The sequence below is a fragment of the Lepidochelys olivacea genome (genome assembly GCF_965140295.1).
Source record: "Lepidochelys olivacea isolate rLepOli2 genome assembly, chromosome: 3".
Classification (NCBI taxonomy): domain Eukaryota; kingdom Metazoa; phylum Chordata; order Testudines; family Cheloniidae; genus Lepidochelys; species Lepidochelys olivacea.
Window position 1 is genome coordinate 166,219,689 of NC_140413.1, and position 25,750 is coordinate 166,245,438.

The following is a 25,750-nucleotide window of genomic DNA, read 5'->3' on the forward strand; positions in this document are numbered from 1 at the left end:
TTCCCCGATCCACTACGTGGATCAGCAGAGACTGTGGGGATTGTTCTTCTTCCTTTTCCCCATGTTGGCCAGTGATGAGGCGAACTGAGTGAATGGCAGATTTGAGCCACGAAAGTGGCCAAACGGAGGGCTGCCGTGAACCTCTGAGGCGAGCAAATCCGCCAATAAGCGCAGGACCCACCAAGGCGGAGGAGGAACTTTATCACCATAGATAAAGACAGAGATGAGGTAGGTTCCTATACTGAGTCTGCGCAAAGTTACAGAACAGAGGATTAAAAAAAAAAAAAAGATAATTGACATAATAGTGGAGAAGATACAGGGAAAAAATAGCCAAGCATAGCAGAGATTTGTAAAGAGTCACCCTGTCCCCAAGAAAGAGAACCTGAGCATTTCCTTTTCTTGCCTTACCTTTTTTTGCATGTTTATGTAATTCATAGGTGATAGTAGCATTGTCTTAAAACATATATAATAAAGGCTAAAATAAATTGTTTACGCCTAAATTGAAGAGGATCTGATTCTCACCCAACAAGTTGACATTGGCATTTAAAGCGGAACTAAAAATCCTTGTTTCACAGTATAATAAATTAATCTGTTTTCCAAGTTTAGCAGTTACACTTTAAATGACCTATTAATTTTCTGCATAAAATAGTTTCTTACTTTGCCAGAGAAAACTAATTTTTTTAAGATCACAATATTAATAAAATTCACCACTTGTTCTCTCACCTTATTCTTGGCTTTGATTATCTCAGTGATAGACCACCACAGGCTCTTCATATGTTCCAAATTTAATACTATAAATTTGTAATTAAATCAGATTTAAAACTCATTTAAAGAAGCTGGATTGTAATAAGAAAAGCTCTTAACAGTCACATCTAGAGGTTATGGTGACAGAACTATGCCAGTAACTCAGGTGATTCATAAGTAGCATTATTGTGACATCAGAACTAGCAACCAATCAATCTTTCCTCTCCAGTTTGCTGTCAGTGAAGTGGAGAGGGCCTAGTCACAGGTCAAAAGTTCTCATTGTTAAATTACTTGAACATCTGTATACAAACATGGTAATAACACTGGATTGGCTCAATGTCTCAGGCCTCAACCTACTCCCAGCCAAGACCATCTCTCAATGGGGTCCTCACAGAGGTAGCAAACAACCACCATTGCTGTATCTCTCCAGAGGCAAATTCTTAACCCCCATTCATGTGATCGTATAATCTTCAGCATCCTGTATATGGGATGTAGGAAGCAGCAGAATTTCTAACATTCTTAGGTAGGCAGCAGAATCTGCATGCATTCATAAAAACCCTGACAGGAAAGGGTAGGTGACAACCATCACACCTACAGAAGACACATGTGGTGGTTCCTTTCCCCAAGGCAACATAACTTCTTTAATCTAAGGGTATGTCTACTCTACGAAATTAGGTCGAATTTATAGAAGTCAATATTTAGGAAGCAATTTTATACCGTCGATTGTGCGTGTCCCCACTAAGTGCATTAAGTCGGCGGAGTGTGTCCACAGTACTGAGGCTACCATTGACTTTCAGAGCATTGCACTGTAGGTAGCTATCCCACAGTTCCTGCAGTCTCCACCACCCATTGGAATTCTGGGTTAAGCTCCCAATGCCTGATGGGGCAAAAACATTGTCGCGGGTGGTTTTGGGTACATGTTGTCAGTCACCCCTCCCTCCGTGAAAGCAATGGCAGACAATAGTTTTGTGCCTTTTTTCCATGTGGGCACCATACTGCTTTCAGCAGATGGTGCAGTAGGTCTGCAAACCGTCGTCATGGAACGACCGCTTCCACTGCCACTCTGCTCTCCTGGTGGTCTCGCAGGGCAGCTTCCACTGCAACTCTGCTCGGCTGCTCTGTCCCGGCAGCAGACGGTGCACTAGGTCTGGGAACCATCGTCATCGAACGACCGCTTCAGCTACCACTCTGCTCTCCTGGTGGTCTTGCAGGTCCTCTGTATGACTGTTGTCATCCGCCACTTCTGCTGCAACTCTGCTTGGCTGCTCTTGTGTCACCATACTACGGCGAGCATGCAGCCCACTCAGCTGTTGTCCTGGCAGCAGACGGTACAGTAGGTGTGCAAAACTGGTCATCCAACCACCGCTTCCTGTGCAACTCTGCTCTCCTGCTCACGCCATACCACAAGCAGCATGGAGCCCGCTCAGATCACTGCAACAGTTATGAGCATTGTAAACACCTCATGCATTATCATGCAGTATATGCAGAACCAGAACCTGCTAAAGCAGGTGAGGAGGCGATGGCAGCGCAGTGACAAGTTGTGAGGACATGGACACAGACTTCTGTTAAAGTAGGGGCCCTGGCAATTTGGCCATCCTGGTGGCAATGGGGCAGGCTCATGCTGTGGAACGTCAATTCTGGGACTGGGAAACAAGCACAGACTGGTGGGACTGCATAATGTTGCGGGTCTGGGATGATTCCCAGTGGCTGCGCAACTTTTGCATGCGTAAGGGCACTTTCATGGAACTTTGTGACTTGCTTTCCCCTGCCCTGAAGTGCAAGAATACCAAGATGAGAGCAGCCCTCACAGTTCACAAGCGAGTGGCGCTAGCCCTCTGGAAGCTTGCAAAGCCAGACAGCTACTGGTCAGTCAGGAATCAAATTGGAGTGGGCAAATCTACTGTGGGGACTGCTGTGATCCAAGTAGCCAACGCGATCATTGAGTTGCTTCTATCAAGGGTAGTGACTCTAGGAAATGTGCAGGTCATAGTGGATGGCTTTGCTGCAATGGGATTCCCTAACTGTGGTGGGGCCACAGATGAAACCCATATCCCTATCTTGGCACCGGAGCACCAAGGAAGCCAGTACATAAACCGAAAGGGGTACTTTTCAATGGTGCTGCAAGCACTGGTGGATCACAAGGGATGTTTCACCAACATCAGCATGGGATGGCCGGGAAAGGTACAAGACGGTCGTATCTTCAGGGACTCTGGTCTATATGAACAGCTGCAGCAAGGGACTTACTTTCCAGATCAGAAAATAACCGTTGCGGATGTTGAAATGCCTATAGTTATCCTTGGGGACCCAGCTTACCCCTTAATGCCATGGCTCATGAAGCCATACACAGGCACCCTGGACAGTAGTCAGGAGCTGTTCAACTACAGGCTGAGCAAGTGCAGAATGGTGGTAGAATGTGCATTTGGACGTTTAAAAGCACGCTGGTGCAGTTTACTGACTCGGTTAGACCTCAGCGAAACCAATATTCCACTGTTATTACTGCTTGCTGTGCGCTCCACAATATCTGTGAGAGTCAGGGGGAGACGTTTATGGAGGAGTGGGAAGTTGAGGCAAATTGCCTGGCTGCTGATTACACACAGCCAGACACCAGGGAGATTAGAAGAGTGCAGCAGGGTGCGCTGCGCATCAGAGAAGTTTTGAAAACCACTTTGTTTCTGTTTGTTTCTCCTTGATGAAAACCCGCCCCCTTGGTTCACTCTACTTCCCTGTAGCCAACTGTCCTCCCCTCCCCAATCACCACTTCCAGAGGCAATAAAGTGGTCATTGTTTCAAATTAATGCATTCTTTATTAATTTGTCACACAAATAGGGGGATAATTGCCAAGGTAGCCCGCGAGGGGTGGGGGAGGAGGGAAGGACAAGGCCACACTGCACTTCAAAACTTATTAAATGCCAGTCCTCTGGGATGGAGTGGTTGGGTGCCTGGAGGCCCCTCCCCGTGTGTTCTTGGGCATCTGGGTGAGGAGGCTATGGAACTTGGGGAGGAGGGCAGTTGGTTACACAGGGACTGCAGTGGCGGTCAGTGCTTTTCCTGCACCTCAACCATATGCCGGAGCATATCAGTTTGATCCTCCAGTAGCCTCAGTATTGCATCCTGCCTCCTCTCATCATGCTGCCGCCACCTTTCCTCTTGATCCCGCCACCTCTCCTGTTGCTCCCGCCACCTGTCCTCTCGTGCGTCCCTCCTGTCCTCGCATTCATTTTGTGCTTTCCTGGACTCTGCCATTGTCTGCCTCTACGCATTCTGCTGGGCTCTTTCTAGTTTGGGTGGACGGCACGAGCGCAGAAAACATTTCATCGCTAGTGTGGTTTTTTCGCCTTCTTATCTGCGCTAGCCTCTGGGACAGAGATGCTAGTGGCAGTGTTGAAACATTTGCAGCTACAGGAGGAAAAAAAAGGGAGAGTAAAACTGAAAAAGACACATTGGCCATTTAAAAGGAGGGGCTGATGTTTTCGGGTTAATGTGCAGCACAAACCCAACTAACCCCCCCACACACACCCAATTCTCTGGGATGATCACTTCACCCCTCCCCACACCGTGTGGCTAACAACGGGGATGATTTCTTTTCAGCCACAGGCAAACAGCCCAGCAGGAACAGCCACCTCTGAATGTCCCCTTAATAAAATTCCCCTATTTCAACCAGGTGATCATGAATGATTTCACTCTCCTGAGGATAACACAGAGAGATAAAGAACAGATGCTGCTTGAATGCCTGCCAACACCGGGACCACACGCTGCCATACTTTCTTATGCAATGATTCCAGACTACATGCTACTGGCCTGCCATGGTAAAGTGTCCTACCATGGAGGACGCAATAAGGCTGCCCTCCCCAGAAACCTTTTGCAAAGGCTTTGGGAGTACCTCCAGGAGAGCTTCATTGAGACGTCCCTGGAGGATTTCTGCTCCACCCCCAGACACGTTAACAGACTTTTCCAATAGCTGTACTGGCCGCGAATGCATACCAAGTCTTCAGGTAAAATTAATCATTAAACATGCTTGCTTTTAAACTGTGTATTATATTTACAAAGGTACACTCACCAGAGGTGCTTTGTCCGCCTTCAATGTCCGGGAGCCCGGGTTGGGAGGGTACTGTCTCCAGGGTGATAAACAGTTCCTGGCTGTCGGGGAGAACCATTTCTCCCCTTGCCTGGTGTGCACTATCTTCCTTGTCCCCAAAATCCTCATCCCTGTTGCGTGAGACTCCCTTGCAGGAGTCCACGTACAGGTGTGGGGTAGTAGTAGCACCCCCTAGAATTGCATGCAGCTCATCATAGAAGCGGCATGTCTGGGGCTCTAACCCCAAGTGGGCGTTTGCCTCTTTGTTTTTTTTGGTAGGCTTGCCTGAGCTCCTTAAGTTTCACACGGCACTGCTGCGGGTCCCTGTTATAGCCTCTGTCCTTCATGCCCTTGGAGATTTTTTCAAATATTTTGGCATTTCATCTTTTTGAACATAGTTCTGATAGCACAGATTCATCTCCCCATACAGCGATCAGATCCAATATCTCCCGTTCAGTCCATGCTGGAGCTCTTTTGCGATTCTGGGACTCCATGGTCACCTCTGCTGATGAGATCTGCACGGTCACCTGTGCTGATCCGCTTGCCACGCTGGCCACATAGGAAATGAAATTCAAAAGTTCGCGGGCCTTTTCCTATCTACCTGGCCAGTGCATCCGAGTTGAGAGTGCTGTCTAGAGCGGTCACAATGAAGCACTCTGGGATAGCTCCCAGAGGCCAATACCATCAAATTGGGTCCACACTAACCCAAATTCGACCCGGCGATGTTGATTTCAGCGCTAATCCCCTCGTTGGGGAGGAGTACAGAAATCGATTTTAAGAGCCCATTAAGTTGACAAAAATGGCTTCATTGTGTGGATGGGTGCAGGGTTAAATCGATCTAACTCTGCTAAATTCGACCTAAGCTCGTAGTGTAGACCAGGGCTAAGTGTTTATGGAGGGGCAGAAACAACATGCAAACAACATGCCAAAGCATGTCTGGCATTCAACATATGGAGCATAGCATGAGCCTTAGAAGCAGGTGGTTCAAAGAAAAATATAGGCAGATGAATCTGCTAGTTCAGATGCAAGTCTGTGACAACTGTCAGTAGGAACACAGGATGTGTCCTAAACACACTTTGTCCGGACATAAGATAGCATAAGTTGAATCTGCATAAAAGCTTGGATTTCTCCACCCTTCTCTTTGAGGAGATCTTAGTCTGGGATCATCTCTGTACTCTTCCATCTCTGTACCTTTTTCACAGAAAGCTTCTTGTCCAACATGCCAGATTTTGAAACAGGATGTTGCTGATGAGGCCCAGGAAGTTAAGGACCCAGTACTAGCACTCTAAGGAGCAGAGAAGGCATTTACAGGACGGTTATATGACCCAGGTCCTGAAGCTAGTCTCATTGCTTCACCCATTAAGTAAATCTGGAGCAGGGCTTCTCTAGATTTGCAGAAATGCTGGTCTCCCCTGTGAAATCTTTTGTGTACTTTTATCCTGTTCTATACAGACCAGATTTCACGGTCTGTGATGTGCTTTTCATGGCCGTGAATTTGGTAGGGCCCTACTTACCAGAAAAGATGTTCCAGATCTCTAGTGAATCATGCCCAAAGGCATGAGGCTGCAAGATGCTAAGTACCTGCTAAGAAGTGCTTGGAACCTTGCAGAAAATGGCAAGCTAATTAAGAACTTTAGGTTGTCCAACATAATACGTACTTTCAATTCATTATCCTCAGGATGTTCTAAGAAACATTATTCAATATCTTGAATCTTGTAAATATGACTGAATGTTTGCACACACTACTGCTAACAATAATTATAAAAGCAGCCAGAAGAGGCCTGGTGCAACATGGTACCTGGGCAGTAGCTTGATCACGTTGTGCTGTCATTCTATTCAATTCATCTCTAATTTTGTGCAAAATAGAATCTTTGTCCATGAATTCCAGTTTTGTTTTCTCCAGCTGGAGTTGAGTTTCTTGAAGTTTGTTCATATGGAATTTCTTTTCTTTTTCTTGATCTTGTAGCTGATGCTCTAGTTCTTGAACTCTGGAGCTTAATTCTTAATTTAAAAGAAAAAGGATTAATATGATGCCTTCTACTTAAAAAGTTATTTACTGTATTAGTACTTTAAAGCAGCCTACACATTCTAATTAGACATATTCTATGCACTTGATAAGACTTCAGGCACCTATCAAATGCAAATAAAAAATAAAAACTATTTAAAAACTGCTTATCAGATTAAATATGTAGCAATATAAAAATTTTAAAAATCTATTATCAAATTAGGAAAATTGAAAGGCCTTTAAAAGTCTAGTTGGCTCAATTTATGTTTATTTTTTGAGCTTGGATAGTGACTATCGATCAGTTTCACTTTGTTTTTTACTAGCTTCATTTTCCAATTTTTATGCGTTGGCACAACGTTGCAGTGTTTAGGCCACCAATTTTGCAGAGGTTCTTTGTTTTTAAGAACTACCTCCACTGGAATTTTCTAAAAAGTTATTGAAACATTTCTGCTTGGTCTTAAGTTTTGAAAAAGCTGCTTCTTAAGAAAAGCTATTACAAACCTATGTTTTGGGCCAAATTTAACCAAACAGTGTTCGTTTAGCTTATTCAATGCATGTCTCTCTTTTTGGAAGGGTCCTTTAGTAAATACAATCTGTGGGCTCTTAGTAAATACAATCTATGGTCTTTTTTTCACATCACTAAAACATTGCGTATTACAAATCAAAACTGCTTTTGTCATGATACACATGTGTGTGTTTGGGGAGGCTCAGAATCTATACAGTTTCTTTTCCACACACTTCAATGGAATTTTATACATGAAGAACAGTAGTCAGCAATTACAGATTATTAGCATGTGAAATAAATTATCTGATCATTCTTTCATGAGGACCTATTCCACTGATACTCTAGCTGCAAACAAACAGATGGCAGCCAATAGCAGTTGAGAATTTTCCTTTTTTCAGTCTCTGACCCTTCTCCCTGCCCCAGCCCCCCAAAAACCCTTTAGTCTTCCAAAGCTGAAACTTCAGTTTAGGTTTGCAATGAACTTTACGATGTGACCATGCATATAAGCTAAACATTGAATGAAAACTCTACCCAATTGAACTAACAGTAAGCAAAGGGTGAGTGTTTGAATTGATACAACTACCCTGCAGAACAGCATTACCATTTAAAAAGTTATCTTTTCTGAAGACCACTTGCCAACAATTTTGGCTTAATTGGATTAAAGTAGAAGTCTAAGGAAGGAGGCGCATCCATTCACTGAGAAAATGGAGGATCCAGACTGTCCTAAACACTTCCAACAATGTAACAAAATTAACCGACAGAAAGCTGAAGACCAAAGACAGAAAAACAGAGCACAAGTTATGAAATGGCCCTAAGTCACCTGTCACCTTATCTGCTGAAGACAAGGTTCATCCTATAGTGTTTATTAAATGTCTACAAAGACTTCCGAGTGGATATCCTGCACAGCTGAACTGAGGCTATGGCTACACTACAGCTTAAGTCGACATAAGGTATGTTGTTCAGCGGTGTGAATTAGCCACCCACCTGAGCGACGTAACTTAGACAGACTTAAGCGTCAGCGTGGACAGCACTATGTTGGCGGGAGCGCGTCTCCTGCCGACATAGCTACCATTGCTTGCGGGGCGTGGAGTAATTAAGCTGACGGGAGACCTCTATCCCATCAGCTTAAAGTGGCTACACTAAAGAGCTTAAAGCGGAACAGTTGCACCAATGCAGCTCTAAACTCTCTAGTGTAGCCATAGTCGGGGGGGACGGGAGGGGGACAACACGACACTTCTCAGTTGAAGAAGCTCCAAATGTTCATTCTACTATGGTTTTAGTTTAACCAGGCAAGGATCTCCATGAAAAATGACTTCTTGATAGAGCAGATTACTCTACAGAATCTTCCAAAGAATTAAATTCAAAACACAATAAAACAAGTCATTTTATTACTTCAGTTAATTTTTTCTTACTGGAAAAACTTTATAAATCAATAAAATAATTAATAAACACGTATATAGTGTTTTTTACCCAGAGATCTCAAAAAGTCTTACAAGTTGAGAAGGTATTTTACCCACATTTTATATATAAAACAGCCTTCAATGAAGTCCTTAAACACAGAGGGTTTTAATTATCTTTAAAAAATGATGTTCTTATTTATAAAATAGATTTCAAGTCATAACTATACTTGCAAGATACCTTGGTTCTGTGTTTTTAACTGCTTGATGACAGAAGAATTATCACAATTGTCAGAGAAACTGTTGCTGAAATCTGTCTTCTTTGATCTTAAGCCACAGTGGCTAGGAGTTGCCTCTTGTTCCCATGGAAAATGGGATGAAGTAAAACCTCTCTTTAAAGGGGTTTCTTGACTGCTGAATGAAGGACAGCTTGGTGTCTTCTCTTGTTGCCACGAGAATACTGATGAAGAAGCCTGATGCCGAGCAATCTCTCTGTGACTCTTAGTACTTTGAGGATGAGAATGATTTATTTTCTATTTAAAAAAAGAGGGTGGGGAAAGCATATCTACCTTTACACAGCTGACAATTTATAAAAGAATTCATTCACTACTGTATGGTGGAAATAAGATAGGGCACTAGGTCACGCTGTCAGTTACAATTTTTGATAACAGAGTCAGCAACACAGATCATCCATTAGTACAAAGTACTATACAAATCACACCAGTCTGCTTTTATACCCCCAACAGTCAACTGACTGGAATACTTTGCCAATTAACATCACAGGCAGCTGAACAGGGTTGGGATAGTACTATCTGCAGTTCAAATACATCTAAGCTGGCCAGCATCTCAATGACAAGAAGTTTGACTTGTGGTTCCTTATATTGAGCATATCAGGTTTTTTGTTTTGTTTTTTTAAGAGAGGCGTCCTATCAATTAACGCTGAGTTACTTCCCTCCACATTCCTCACAATCAGATCAGTTTTGTAAAGCTAGCTGTTGACATGCATAACATTCATTTATGTACTTTGTTCTAGACTTACTGTAAATTATATCTGATACTCATTTGTGTTCTGTGGAAAAATATAGATACAATTTTAGACTATGGGCTCTATTCATCTCCAAATGTGTGGTGATCCCATTAGCAAGAATTCTACATGTAAATCGTTCCATACACAAGAGAGAGATTATTTGCACTTACTTTTACAAAATACCTCGACTCAAAAAACATGTTTAGGCTCTAATATCAGATATTTTTCGTTCACGAGACAAGCTCTGTGTCCCTAAACCTCTGACAGCCAGAAGCCGGGACTGGATGACAGGGGATGGATCACTCAGTAAATTGCCCTGTTCTGTTCATTCCCTCTGAACTATCTGACATCATCCAGAAGCCAGGATAATGGGCTAGATGGATCATTGGTCTGATCCATTAGGGCCATTATGTTCTAAAAATACAAGAAAGCTGCTATTGGTACTTACTGAACTTGGTTTTTCAATATGTCTAACATTTGAATGGAGTTTGTGACTAAAGCACTAGGGGCCCCAATATTGGTCCCCCAAAATTAACAAGAATGTAATCCCTGATTTCCGTGGCAGCACTATCAGTCTTTAAAACTTCAACAAAGGAAGCACCAACTGAAAAACTTTAATGGGAATACTCCTGGATATTTACACTGAGTTTATTGTGTAAATAAACTTTTAAATTTACTAGAAAGTGATTGTACAAGTATTGTATTAATTTTGTTTGTAGCTTTTCAGTACACATTTCCTAAAAAAGGATTAAAGCATGTTGAAGTAGTATAAATATTCTTAAGGTGGTAAAACAACTGTGCCCAACTTGAGTAGGTTAGGTTTTTTGTTTGTTCTGTTTTTGAAACAGAAGAGGTCATTTTCAGATTTTGAATGCAAAAACATATACGTTCCTCATAAATTCTATCCCTCTTTATAACTGTGGGTAATGAGAAATTCTCAGTCATGTGTGATTATTTAGATGAAAACATTATATTTAAAAAATCCTTTTTGTGTATTCTGATTCATACTAACTTTTTGAAAATGCTGTCAGGAAATTAACCATACCCACTGCTTACTCTTCTTAAATCTACACTTTAATCTCAGTGGCATGAACAGTGAGCAAATTTAATTTCACCAGTTTCCCTGAAAAATCATATGGCTAATTTTGAAGAACTGCACCTTTCTCCATTTCACACAATAAATGAGATTATAATTCTGAGATACTCTATACCCCATTTCAAATGATACTTACTTTAATCTGGATATTTCTCAGTTCTGCCTCCAGCCTTTTTCTTTCTTCAACTTCTTTATTGTATTTTTCTTGGAGTTCTTCAAACTTGGAATCTACAAATTGACAATGAATATTTGTTGTTAATCTGGCTCATTTCATACATAATATCTTTCTTATACCATTTCTTATGCCTAATATTAAGCAAGGGTGATAAAAGCAACAGCCCTCATTAACCTCTAGTGATATATAAAAGACAACAACTCAAGGGGAGTTCTTCTAAAACCAGTAAAACTGAGTATTTCAGGGACTGAAAACTGAGATCTGGAACTCAGTGCCACAATGAAAATGCAACCATTAGACTGAGGGACGAATACCAGGGCTATACGTGTATATTGTAATATCACCTGAATGAAGAATTTTTTCCCCATCGCTCCCCTGGAATTAACATTCATTTGTAGCATGACTGAAATATCAGGCATTGAGATTCAGATATTCAAAGAAGCTTAAAAAGAAAAACCAGTGGGACTTGGACACCTAATTTCTTGCTAATGGGAATCACCACATATTTGAAAATCTCAGCTTAAAGTCACATCACTCAGATTCCTATCTTGCTTCTTTCCACTTTAATTCCTACATAACTGTAGCAGCCACTTTCTCAAGCAACACCATAGCCAGAATGCTTTGCATCTTCCGAAAGCATCTGAAATCTCAGCTTTCAAATGAGAACAAGGACTGATCTCCACTTCCAGTTAGTCAGGTAGCCAAATGCAAGTTTTTGGCAGTACCTTGTTTTAGTGTCCATGAAATGTGTTTGTTTTGTATTGTAGATTCTGAATTTCACAACCCTAAACACAAATAAATTGTGTGATGTACATTGTCACTGGCAAACATTTTGAAATCTGAGCATTTACTACTAAATCCCTCAAGACCCCAATTCACCAGCCAGCGAAACTGAATTTCAATTATTTTTAATGAACCTTCACCTGAATGTTTTGTTATAGAACATAATTAGGATGTACATATGTTATGTCTATATTAGTATCTGCATTTGTGCCCTCCCCTGAATCAAGACAGAGCATATTCTTGGACTCTCAAAGCATGCTCACTTAAATTCTTACATATTCACTCATGAGAACTAATTTTCAAATATTGGAAATTTATAGACATTAACAGATTATAAGCCAAACACATGGTCAACTGTTTTCTTCATTCACCTTCTGTTTTCTTTTATGCTTCTGGAGTGACATGTATTTTCAAACGAATTTACATTTTATTCAATTATTCAATTGCCTACTAGACACGAGGGGGGGGGGGGGGAATTACCATTGTGATTTTGATTTGGTGTTAAAGGAGCAGCAAAATTCTTCTGTGGTGTACTACTGAATGATAAGTCTCCTGTAATCAATGTTTGCTGACTTCTCTCAAGTTCAGATTTGTACCTGTTTAAAAGAAAATTAGAAGTTCAGGGAATTAGTTACAGAAACAAATAGGGCCCAATCATACATTTTTAAGAGCCCAAAATGCACATTGAATGGCAATTTTGGTTACTCAAGGAATATAAAATTGGGCACAATAAAGATATCACTAAAAATATGATTTATATATCAATTCTAGATTACAATACGACACCTTCAAATAAATATTGGAATCTGTACTTTCACTTCTAGTGATATTTGGTTGTTTTAAATTTATTCTTATACGAAAGAGACAATTTGTTTATATTTTAGATACACACAAGATTTAAGATTTCAGAAGACTCGAAACAAAAAGAATTATACACAAAAAGGACACATGGATGAAAAGGAATTACAATGATTATACAGTATTAAGATCAGTCAGTTCTGATAAAGCTCCCTCTGCTGGACATTCACAAGACTGCTGTGTTTAGATCCCAATATGCTAGATTTGTGCTCTTAAGCTTCCCTTGGCCTGAATAGGCTGCAGCACTGCCTTTTCCTTTGGCTTCTCTGGTACACTTCCAGGGCACAGGCTCTTAGTTCCACTTCACAGAAATGGGTCCACACAACCTAGCTGTCTTAGGCATCCAGGCCAGCACCGACCCCGCCGACAAACACACCGGTTTCCCCAGAGCTCCAACGTTGTGGGCACTCTGGGTACACAGTTCACCTCTTCAGTGACATGTGGTAGCTGAATACAGACACACAGACTTTACAAGCATTCCCAAAAACCACTCTGTTAGCAAGCACAATAAGTATTCAGATCTGGCCAAAAAAAAAAAAAAAAAAACCCTATACACAATTCCCTGCTTCAATTTCCTCACCACTCTTAGAGCATTCTTTGGACCTAGCTCAGAGTCCTCTAGTTCAGGATTCTTCCTCTCTCTCTGCCCTCCTGCACATGGTTTCTCCTCTGAATCATGGAGTATCTGTAGTCTTTTCTCTCCTTGCCCCCCTCCTAGGGTTAGAGACCCTCTTATTATCTCCCCCCACTTTCTCAGGTGACTCCCAATCAGCCTCATCAGCTAATTAAAGTACCTTCCCACAGATTCTGTTGCTTAGTTACCATCATGCCTAGAATTCAAATTTTGAAAAAACTAGTTTGGCCTGGATGGTAGCCCTTGCTTTGTCCCAGGGCTTTAGTTAAATGCTCCAGTTAAATGATCATCAGAGTTTAACAGTCTGTCATTGTTTGCTTTGTGCCCCCACCACTTGGAATTTTAGTCCAAGATGGAGGTAAAAAGACAGAGGCTAAAAGATCCACATTCAAAACGGAGTTTGCAGTCTGACACAGGGTCCCCAATATCAAACAATTCATAAACTGTACATAGACAGATTCCCCAAATGTTCATAATTAAATTGTTTTATTAAGATTCCATTTTATGAAGCTACTGCTCTATGTACAACAATCCCCTTAAGGGTCATATAACCTCCAAACTCTTTATATTATATTAATGAGAGTGATAAAGTTAGAGCATTAGGTCAACATTTTCAAGCCTGTCTCTCTAAAAAGTTGCACTAGAAAGCTGCAGTGGTAAAAATTCTGTTGTCATAGTGACACTACCAAAACTATTTTGGCAAAGCGCATTTTACACTCTGCCATTTCTGCTGGCATGATATGTCTAAATAGCATTGAATTATACTGGCAAAAACACATTGCACTCTGAATAGGCATTCCAGTGCTATATTCCCAAAGACTCAGCATTCAAAGACTCAGCTGAGGATAACTGGAAAATAAATGCAGAGGGTATTCATGGAACAACCACATTTGGTGGAGTGGCAGTTTTGAGCCTGTCTAATGAGTGGTGGGCCCAAACTGTCACAAAGCTGGGACAATCGGTGGTTCTAGAACTTTTAGATGCAGAAGTTCATTCCTAGAGTTGCATGCTCAGCTCACCCCAATCCCTCAACACAGAAACAGCAAGGTGAAAGCTGCCCTTACAGTGGGGAAACAAATGGTGATTGCCCTATGGTATCTTACAACACCAGTTTGCTATCAATTAGTGGGGTAATCAATTTGGTGTTACAAAAAAAGATCAATGGTAAGGACACTCATCATTGAGGTATGCAAGACAATAAAGCATACCCTGCTGTACAGGGTAGTTAGGCTAGGCAATTGTGGGGGAAAAAAATGAATAAATGGATTCAATAAGCTGGGTTTCCCTAAATATGGTAGGGTTACAGGTGGGGAATATATCCCCATTCTGTGTTCCCCCTGCCCAGCTTCTGAGCATTAAAAAAAAAAAAAAAAAAAGTAATTTCAAAATGTATACAGGCCTTGGTAAACCACAAGGGAAAAGTTGCTAACAAACACTAGCTGGTTCAGAAAAATTCAGGACACCCACCGTTTTTAGAAACACTGTGCTTTTTGACGTATTGAAAGCAGACTCCCCACTCCATCCAACTGGAATTAATGACGTTTCTGTGCCAATCATAGTTTATGGAAGCTATCTACCCTTAATTCTCTGGCTCAAGAAACCATATACTAGCAAGCTGGACAGAAGCAAAGAAAGATTTGATTCTCACCTGTGCAGCTGAAGAAGGAATGTAAAGTGGACAGAGTTGGAAGGGTCTCATGCCAAAGCTCCATATCAACAAGTAAAACATTCTCCGTTCTAATGCAATGCACAGCATTCAGCACTATCTGATAAGACCCTATTGCCAGGGTGGATGAGTGAGGTGGACAGGCTGGATCTAAAATAGGCTAACTAACAGTTGCATTGCTAACGCGGTTCAGGTAAGGGAAGCTTTAAAAGCTTACTTCGACAGTAGGTAATAGTTTAAAAGAAACGGGGTTAGGTTATTAATAGAACATGTGTTGGTTTTTTGAGATACACATGACTTTTAAGGAATTTGTTATTGAAGTATGGAAGATTGACAGTGTTTCTATGGCCATCAGTATAGTACAGGTAGTGTATTTCTAGACTAAAAGGCTAGCATTTCTGTAATATACATGTATTGACTTTTTTGAGAGGTATGGAAGCCTTTCTGGTTGTATTACTTTCTAGCACTGCAATACTAAAGAGTCACAATAAAGTTGCACCAACTTTCAAGTATGTATTTTATTAACACCACGGCATGCTAGACATTAAAAAAAAAGATTACTTATAAATAACTTTACTAGCTATATACCTTGACTAGGTACAAGTACAACATGCAGACTAGATGTCAGTGCATCACAGATGACTGTATGTGTAATCAAAGTTCTTTGTTCCCTAACATGTTGTCCATGGGAGTAGAATACAGAGGGAACTGACACAAGGGGATGAGGTGTCTATGATCCCCCAACACCCCATATTTATCCATGCTTTGGAGTGGGTGAACTAATTCAGTGAGATCCTTAATGCTCCCTGATCAACAATGTATTTGAGCAGCTGGATCAACAGCAGCATTTCTTTTTGCATCTTTATCCTCCCTCTACTCCTTCAGCAGCTGTTCACACCCCTGCCTTATTGCTCTTGCATTTCACTTTTACACCTGCATAACCTCACAGAGCACATCCTTCTCTGTGCACTTCCTTTTGGCTCTGACAGTGACCAGACATCTGCACAGGTGTTAGGGAGAATCTTGAGGAGAATCCCACTATCAAGCTTACTGATAAAGAGAGAACTGTTAGGTGGAGAGGAAGGGAGGTGGTCTTCCATGACATAATTGTTGCAGCTACTCAGATTTTCCTACCTTGTACATGATAACTATGTGGATTGCCTCTAAATTATTAAGGCAAAATGAGTGCTAGACCCTACATGGAGAGTAGAGCAAGTTTCTTAACCCAATGCCTTGGGGAGGGGATAGGGTTCATTCTGATATATAAAAAGGATAGCATTTAATAAAGACAACTGCACTTAGCAAGGGGCATGACTTCCTGAAATGATCCTAAAGTGGCAAAGAAGGAGCTGTTTAAGAGGCCTTATTATGCCCATAGAAGCATGCAGCCATGCTGTTTTCTGCAATAATCCCCCTCAGAGGTCCTGGCAAAGTGGCATGGGGATGTGTCATACCATGGTGGGCTGGTCAAAGCGTATCTTCAACATAATGTTTGGGTAAGCCTTACATACTACTCCCTGAAAAAAAAGTTCATGAAATTGTGCCCACAAACCAGAAAGCTTTGTGTGTAAAAATTAACAGGCTGCTCTGTCTGTACCTCAAAGCACCGCAAGACACCAACTGATAGCGTGCCAACTTGCTTCCTTTCTCTGGCCATACTGTTCCTTGAAATGTTTAAAATTGAACGTGTCTCCGCTTTGTGCCCGCTGTATCCGATCCACGTGGTATGTATGCACTTGCAGTTCAGGATGACTTTCCACACTGTATATACTGCCATCAGATCAGTAACATTGCAGTGCTATCTCAACTGAAAGGAAGTGTAGGTCGTGTAGTCTTGACTTTCTAAGCCTAGAGTGCACTATGTTTCAATTCATGGTTTATAGTGCTTTGTCAAGCTACATGTAATGCCTTAAAGTGCAGATTTGTTATTAGAGAATGTATACACCTAGATTCTGTATGTAATTGTAATCCTAGGATATCAACTTAATGAAGCTAGTTATTGTCAATTGTGTCTCATTGACTTTGCTACAAACAATTCTGCCTCCTGTTACTATTGATGCAGTTAGAACCTTTGCAGTAAAAGTCTTGTTTTAAAAGAGACGTTTTCAGTACACTGTATGCTGGTCTGTCTTTTTGAGAGGAAGATTTGATTATAATATGGGCACTAGATCTAGATTTGGGTACAGCTCCTGAGAGAAACTAGGTAAGGGGCAGATCACTTTGGGAACGTTGAGAATAGAAAAACCCACACCAGAGCGTCTGTTACGGATGACTGACAAAGTGGGGAATGTGGAGTAATGGCTGACTGTTTGCAGCCATAATGGGGGGTATGCGGAGGATATAGGGGAAATACCACCTTACTGTCTGCACACAAGTATGCATTTGCCAAAAGTTAAGGCATATCAGCAAACAATAGTTTATTTAATGGGATATTAACCACTTTCACCTATCACACTCTGCCTTCACCCAAGGAGGAAACATTGATGCATGTCATGGCTAGGTATGAAACAGCTCCTGGCTGTCACCTGCCTTGCTGTATCTCTCCTTGTCCCCACCTTCCTGGTCAGGGCCAGATACCTCTTGCTCATCCATTACTACAGGGAGGGATTACCTTCTCCTCAGCAGGAGTGTCCACAGGGTTACGGGGAGGAGGCAGGGCCCCTCCAGAATATAGTGCCCTGCTCACAATGAGAGACAGGTCATGCAGGTGGCTCCAAAATTCATCTTTTCTTCACCTTCTGGTACCACTGCCTCAGCTCCTTTTCCTTTGTGTAGCACTGAACCTCTCTGAGGAGGCTGAATTTTGCCATAGCCTTCACCCAATTGCTGTAAATATTCTTCTTCCATCAGGAGTGCTGTAGATGTGCCTGCCCATGCTCCTCCCCACACAGTGCAAGGAAACTGAACACCCCCCCTCTTGGAATGGACAGCAGCATGAGACAGAACTAGGAACCTACACTCAGTGAAAATGTAGCAGGGAACAAGAAACATATTGGCATTTAAAAGCGAGGGGAGGACAACTTCCAGGTTGCTGCACTCTGGACAGTGGAGTTCAAGAGTACTACCAGACCGACAGTCACTCTGGAAGGGAAAGTTGCATTGTGGGATTGCAGGTACATGTGCATCCATAAGAATTATACTGGCAGGGGACTTATGTCACTTTGAAAAAGAGAAATAATTAATGCCAGAAAAAGCAGATTTTGTTGGAATAGAGAAAATTAAATGTGGACACACACCAAGCTGTGCTATAAAAGATGAATTTTGCCAAGACAACTTTCAAGTGTTTAGGCACATATTTAACAAGGCCTAATCTTGACAGGCAAATAAAGTATGTATTTTTTTCAATCCTGTTAAGCTAACAGGTTTGAAACATAAAACTTTTTTTGCCCAACAAAGAAAGGGCCAAATATTCAAATGTGCTGAGTACCTATGAATTCCACTGAGCTCAGTAGGAGTTCCAGGTGTGCATTACATTAGATAATCAGAGGCCTAAAGGTGGGACTTTAGGAGCCCTATTTTAGGCACCCAGGTTTGAAGATTTTGGCCACAAATTCAAACTTCTATTTAAACATGGAATACAGTTAAATTAAAATAAGATAAAGTGGACGAAGACAGTAATTTGATAGTCATCTACATGTCTAAGCAAAATAATATTTAAATGGGATAACAGACACACTAGTTAAAGCAGAACAGTATGGTCTCACCTTTTAAGTTCCTGTTCTAGTCTTTCAATTTGTTTCTTGCTTGAAGTTAGTTGTCCCGCTTGATAATTAACTTGTGATTCTTTTACTTGAAGATCATGTGAAATTTTCTGCTTTGTTTTTTCAAGATTATCACACAATTCCATCAAGCTCTGGTTTTCTCTTTTTAGTGTTGCTCCTTCGTTTTTTTCATTTTCAACCTAATTTGATTAGTCAATTATAAAAAACATAAAAAAAATCTTATTTTAAAATTTTGATCAAGCCTGAGAATAAACCTCTTTATTCAGAGTGAAGCGTGGAGACCACTTACAAAATAAACAATTTCTGCTTTATTATATAGTACTTGAGAATATTTTTATTCACTACATTTCAAAGGCCTGACACTGAAAATTTCAGTTACACACAAAGCTATTTTGCTATTCTAATAATGTCCATATCACATTTTTGAAAAGGCTTCCCTGTGTAACATTTAAAATCAAAATATAGTCACCACAAGTCTATGTTAATTTCCACCTTGGTATTAATATTAAAACGATTTCTCTAATCAGTGGCCCCACACCAGTTCTTGGAAGAGTTTATTGGCTATAAAAACACCTATCCAGCCCTTGCACATCATCAGACGAGCTAAACTGATGACTCTGATCATCATCTTGCCCCTCTCCCTTCAAATCTGTCAATTTTAGCAATCAGTATTTCCTGAATGACTAGAGTTAGAAATCAATGCTCAAGTTGCATTGCCTCAAGATAGCAGCTGGAGCAGCCATGTCTGATTTGAAGTAGGGATGCAAGATAGTAGTCAGAATAATGCAATTTCAAGATCCCTCTCTCTCATGATCTGTGTTGCGTTATGTAGCATTGGAAAACAGATTTGACATTTCCAGCCTTTGCAAAGTATAGTGCATACATTCCTATCCCTGATAGAATGGTCCCAAAAAAGCACTACCAGAGCAAGAGGCCAGTGACAGGTTAAGACTGAATACATAGCAAGGCCTGGATAGTGGGCTAGTGTAATTTTCATTCACTACTTTACACAGGTGTGAATCACTGCTCAGAGTGATTATTAGCACAAAAAACTGAGTGAGTAGTCTACATTTTACTGGTAAGTTAATTTTTTGATGGCAGCATAGACGTTTTGCAAATATTCATCTGATCAGCTATAAACCTAGGTATTATGGCTTTTTTGTGACTAAAGCCCTGATTAAATTGGAGGCTCTATACCGAAGAGTCAAGTCCTTTTAGCTCAAGTGATAGTCTGTGCTAATAATGATAAGGTTTGGGGTTCAAACTATGCTGATGATGCATAAATGGGGGATTATTACAGTTGTACATAATATTTTTAGATTTTAAAGTGAAGACTGGATGTTTCTCTAGAAGATATGCTCCAGGAATTATTTCTGGGAGGTTCTGAGACTTATGTTATATAAAAGATCAGAACAGATGATCACAATGCTCCCTTCTGGCCTAGGACTCTAGGAAAATAAAAGCAGCAATTTTTAATAGCCATTATAACAGAGTTTATTCCAGTACTTTAAAACCACCACACATATACAGACAAGTTTGTGTAAATTCTGAATGAGCCTGTTGCTGGGTACAAAATAAGTTGAGCTAATCGTTCACAAAATACCAATGAGTATCTGATATGAGAAACTGGGCGCAGATCATCAACATGACAATTTTGGTATGTTTATAAAAATTTTATATGAAGTGATGAGTGTTCACAGATGTCCATTTGTAGAAATAATTTGTTTTACAAAGCACCCTGTATAATCAAAACAATTTACATAAAGGTCTTTTTAAAAAATTTTACTTTTTCCACTGTGCCTTATAAGATTAATGTTTGCACAGCACTCTAGACGCATTGTATAAGTGATGGTTTGCTATTACCATAACACCTAGGAGCCCTCGTCATGGACCAGTACCCCCACTGTGTTAAGCGCTGTACAAACAGAACAATAAGACGATCCCTATCCCAAAGAGCTTACAATTTAAGTACAAGACAAGGAAAAAGGGGAGAGTACAAGGAAACAATGAGAAAACATTGGTCACTAGGATAGGCAGCTTGTGTACTGAGACCACAGCCTAACTGTTGTCAAGTTTTTGTAGGCATCACAGCAAAGGATAGTTGCAAGGAGGGCTTTGAAAGAAGATGAAGGGACTTCGCGGATGGTTATGGGGAGCTCCTCCCAAGCATAAGTTGACAGTCAGCATGGGAGAAAGCATAAAGGTGCTTGTTGAAAAATTTAAAATTTATTATGGGCTGATTGGATGCAGGAGTTGACATTTCAATAGTGAATGAAAAAAGGATGCCTTGGTTGGGGTAGGCCATGAAGGAGCTTGGAAGTGAAGACAAGCAGCTTGTTTTCTGCAGTAGTGAACAGAGGGGTGCCAAGAGAGGTGACATGGTCAAAGTGACAGGCAGGAGAATCTTTGCAGCAGCACTCTGAATGGATACGAGCAGAACAAAATTGCATTAAAAGTTACATGGTGCATTAAAACTATTACCTTCTGCTTCTGCTTTTGCAAAGCTGCCTCCAGTGATTCAAGCTGAAACTGTCTTTGCTGCCGTTCTTTTTTAAGCTTGTCTAGTTGACTTTCAAGCTCTTGAATCTTCTGAAGGGCCCTTGTGGAAAGGCCTTCTTTCCACTCTTCCACAACCCAGCTCATTTTATATCTGCTTTTTTCCTTAATACAAAGTGAATATCACTGAACCTGAAACACAAGGAGAACATTACTAAAACTGATTTTTAAAAGGCTTAGGTTTCAAAATTTTGATGTTATTCGTTGAATGCAGTAAAGAATATGTATTTTAAAATTACTCCTCACTTTCATAATAATTAAGACAGGGCTCAAAAGAATTTTACTCTATGAAACTGTTACAACATTGGATCACATTCCGGTCTCTTGAACCAGGGTTAGCAATTTATATCTGGAGCATAACTTCTAATTTGACATTCTGATTCCTTAGGCTATATCTATACTAGAGACCTACAGCAGTGGTGCTGTAAGGTCTCCCATATAGCTGCTCTATGCTGACAGCAGAGAATTCTCCCATCAGCATAATTAAAACACTCCCAATAAGTAGCAGTAGCTATGTCAGTGGGAGACACAGTGCAGCCCACATTGGCACTTTTGTTGGTGAACAACAAAAGTTTTACTGACAAAAGTACTAGTGGAGACATAGCTTATTAAATTAAGTTGGAAAAAGGTAAGTGACTTCCATCTCCTATAGGGATAATTTTACCTCTACTGGTCCCCACACTTGAGATGCATTTCAGAAAGATGCCTCCTACTATGTTATTTTTATGATCACACAAAAACAGTTTGCTAAAGATCTTTCCATTGATGTGTTGCTATGTATGCAAAACACTCACACACGTGTTCACTCTGAAAGCCTTGCTTTCTCTGCTGAGAAAAATTATACCTTCATTTTAGGTATCTGCTGTGCTTTTCTCTTTACAAGTTTTACAGTTTTGGGAAAGCAAAATAGCTGAGTAGCAGAGTACAAAAGTAGTTTGTAAGCACTGTTTCTGCCAGCCTGAGGCAAACACTCAAATGTAAACATGCATTCAACCGCTGTGCATATTGATGCAGCTGTAGGATTACCTGTTTCTTCAAAATGAACTGTATTTTGATGTAATGGCAAATAAAGTAATCAGATTTTTGAGATTATTAAGACAGAAAAAGTTTATTAGTTTGAAGCACTGCAAATAATTGCCAGGAAAGCAGATATAGATTTTTCTTTGTTGAGAAGCTATTGTACTACCAAATGAAAATAAGCACTTAGGTATGGCGTACACTAACAAGTTAGGCTGATGTTAAGCCTAGTTGTCGACATAGTTGTGCATGTGTTTACACTTAAATGTCTCTCCTACTGATGTAAGCGCCCCATTACAGCAACACAGTAACACCAACTCCCCAAGCAACGCTGAACCATGGTCAACGTACCTAGGTCAATGCAGAACAAGTATAGATGCTGCGTTACCTTTGTCGGCACTAACAATCCTCCAGCAGCTGTCCCACAACGCCTGACACTGACGGCTCTAGTCACAATTGCAAACTCCATTGCCCAGGGATCAGAGACCAGAATGAAAAAAATCTCCCTGTTAAAGTCCCGCAACTTTTTGAATGCCTTTTTCTTGACTGTCTCCCTAGCATTTCTCCATTCCTGTGTGCAACTGCCCAGCTGAACATGCCAGCCACATGTGCTCCAGCTTGGAGTAAACAGGAGATATTGGATCTCCTGGGCCTCTGGGAAGAAGAGGCTGTGTAAGCACAGCTATGGACCAGCCACAGAAATGTGGACACCTATGAGCAGGCTGCATGGGGGAATTCAGGAGAAGAGGTGCGACAGGGACTAGCAGCAGTGCCATGTGAAAGCAAAGAATCTGCACCAGGCATATCAGAAGGCCAAAGAGGCCAACAGTCAGTCTGCCATCGCCACCCCACAAACCATCGTGGATAACTCAGAGGAGCCCAAGCCACAGGCCCCTGGTGTGAACAGTGAGGACAAGGAGGTGGAGGGGAAGTGAAGGATGAAAACCATGCAACCGGGGAATCCAGCTATGCCATGAGCCAGGACCGGTTTGAGATTCCACCGCAGCCCAGTCAGTCCCAGCAGCTGAGCACAGGCAAGCCCAATGCAGGGTAAGGAACTTTAGGTAAGTGTTTGTTTTTCCTATTACAATTGTGTACTTATGGCATCCCCAATTTAACAGGGCACAGCTATCGACTTTTCATTAATTCACTCAGAGAGGAAGTGGTACAACAAAGAGGTAGCATTATCTGCTTTTCATTCCCCCTGTAGAATTAGGCAAGAGGGGCTAGGTGGAGCAGTTTGTTTACATACACAGGGACGGTTCCTTGTATCCTCCCGCAGCGCAATGAAGAGTATCTCCATGAAAGTTTTAATCCTCTGCCAAAGGTTTGGGATGGAAGCCTTATTTCTTCCTCCATAGTAGGATGCTTTCCCATGCCAGTCCATGATAACTTTGGAAGGCATCTCTGCAGTACCCAGGCTAGCAACATGCGGACAGCTTCAGAATGCCAGCAGCAGCTGTGTTCCCTAGATCTTTGTTACCCTCAGGAGCTATTACCTAAAAATCACCACCACCTGTAGAAAATGGTGCCAGTATTCAGTAGCATTGCCCTGAACTCAGTTTCATGCCACTGAGCAATTCCTTCACCCCTAGCAGGCTGTACTCAGCATGAGTGTTGCTCTGAGTGATGCTGTGCACAAGCACTCTAATAAAGTGTCAGTACGTGCATCTCGTTTAAAACTTTAAGGGAGCAAGGGAAGGGAGTTCTGAATTGTAACTTGCACTTTCCAATGTGACTATGGTAGAACATCAGGGTTGGGAATGGAGGTTGTTCATAACTCTGAACAAAACATTAGGGTTGTTCTTTCAAAAGTTTACAGCTGAACGTTGACTTAATGCAGCTTTGAAACTTTACTATGCGGAACAAAAATGCTGCTTTCCCTTTTTTTTGTTTTGTTTTAAGTAGTTTACATTTAACACACTACTGTACTGTATTTGCCTTTTTTTTTTTGGTCTCTGCTGCCAGATTGTGTACTTCCAGTTCCAAACATGGCGTGTGGCTGACTGGTCAGTTCTTAACTCTGGTGTTTGTAACTCTGAGGTTCTACTATATATCAACAATGGTACCTATTTGTTTTATCTGAACCTGCTGCTGTTGCAGCCTTGAGAGGTTCCCTCTCCACACCCATAGAATGCCAGAGTAACGGATTTCCAGTGCCAGAGTTACTGTACAGCATGACAACTAATAGAATCGGTGACAGTGTAATATTTATAGATTTACACCAAGCACCACACAATTCCCAAAAGGCCCCAAAACAGCAGGACCAGGTAGAACACAGTACACAACGTATTACTATGGCTCAATGTTAAAGTGCTCTTTCAAAGCCTCCCTGAGCCATACAGCTTCACTTTGAACTTTAACAACCCTCATGTCTAGCTAGTCGAACTCAGCAGTCAGCCACTCCACCACCAACCTAGTGGCAACTTTTCCCCCCTTTGCTTCACAGATATTATGCAGGATACAGCAGTCAGCTAAACCATGGGTTCCCCATCCCGAGATCCAATCTTGTGATTAAACACCACCAGTGCCCCTTCTATCTACCAAAAGCATATTCAACTGTCATTCCACACATGCTGAGCTGGTAGCTGAATCTTTCTTTGGTGCTGTTGAGGTGGATGGCTTCATGAGTCAAGAGAAAAAGAGAGGTTGGGTCCCCCCCAGTATCACTACTGACATTTCAACATTATAGTAATCTGCCAGTCAAGAAAGTAGCTGATTGCAACTTTCAACAGTCCTGTGTTCTTAACAATGCAAGCATCATGCACCTTCTCTGACCAGCCAACACTGATGTTGGTGAAGCATTTCTGGTGACCCACCAATGCTTGCATAACCATATAAAAGTAGCCCTTTCTGTTGATGTACCCTGTGGCAAGGTGCCAAAATAGGGATGTGTGTGCCATCTATCACCCCACCAGTTTGGGAATCTCATTGCTGCAAATCCATCCACTATGTCCTGCACATTGCCAAGAGTCATAGTCCTGCATAGGAGGAGATAAATGGCCCTGTACACTTACATGACAAGGGCCCCCACAATGGATTTTCCGACTTCAAAATGATTTCCCACTGACCAACAACAATCCAGTGTTACAAGTTTCCACAGCATAATCACCACTCACTTCTCCACTCTCAGTGCAGCTCTCATTTTGGTCTCCCTGCACCAGAGGGCTGCACCAAAAGTTCTGCAGCCACTGCTAGTCATCTCAAACCTGAATTACAATGCAATCTCACCAGTTAATCCTCATTTCTCAGCCTCAGAACCAGTGCTACAGGAACATCACCAACAACCTTGAATTGGTTCTGACTATGTCCCACAGCAATCTGTCCTCCAAGAAAGTCATGTTCCCGACTGATTCGATTCTTCTTATGGCTCTAGAAATGCTGGAGGATCACGCGTCCTATGCTTGCAATGCTTATGAAAATAGTGCAGAGCTGTGCGCTTTCCATGCTTGTCAGAGATCGCGGACAGTGAGGAGGACCATGCAGCTTT

At 41.4% G+C, this 25,750-nt stretch overlaps 1 protein-coding gene across 2 annotated transcripts in view; it reads right to left on the reverse strand.

Moving 5' to 3' along the window:
- CENPF (centromere protein F) overlaps positions 1 to 25,750 on the reverse strand; it is a 68,333-nt gene that overhangs the window by 41,373 nt on the left and 1,210 nt on the right. For both annotated transcript variants that reach the window (XM_084622236.1, XM_084622235.1), the window contains exons 2-7: positions 21,169 to 21,375; positions 18,670 to 18,866; positions 12,288 to 12,403; positions 10,986 to 11,077; positions 8,968 to 9,259; positions 6,618 to 6,820 (exon numbers count right to left, since the gene is read on the reverse strand). In XM_084622236.1, coding sequence (XP_084478362.1) covers positions 6,618 to 6,820; positions 8,968 to 9,259; positions 10,986 to 11,077; positions 12,288 to 12,403; positions 18,670 to 18,866; positions 21,169 to 21,330 — 1,062 coding nt within the window. In that variant the 5' untranslated portion in view covers positions 21,331 to 21,375. The remainder of the gene's footprint in view (positions 1 to 6,617; positions 6,821 to 8,967; positions 9,260 to 10,985; positions 11,078 to 12,287; positions 12,404 to 18,669; positions 18,867 to 21,168; positions 21,376 to 25,750) is intronic.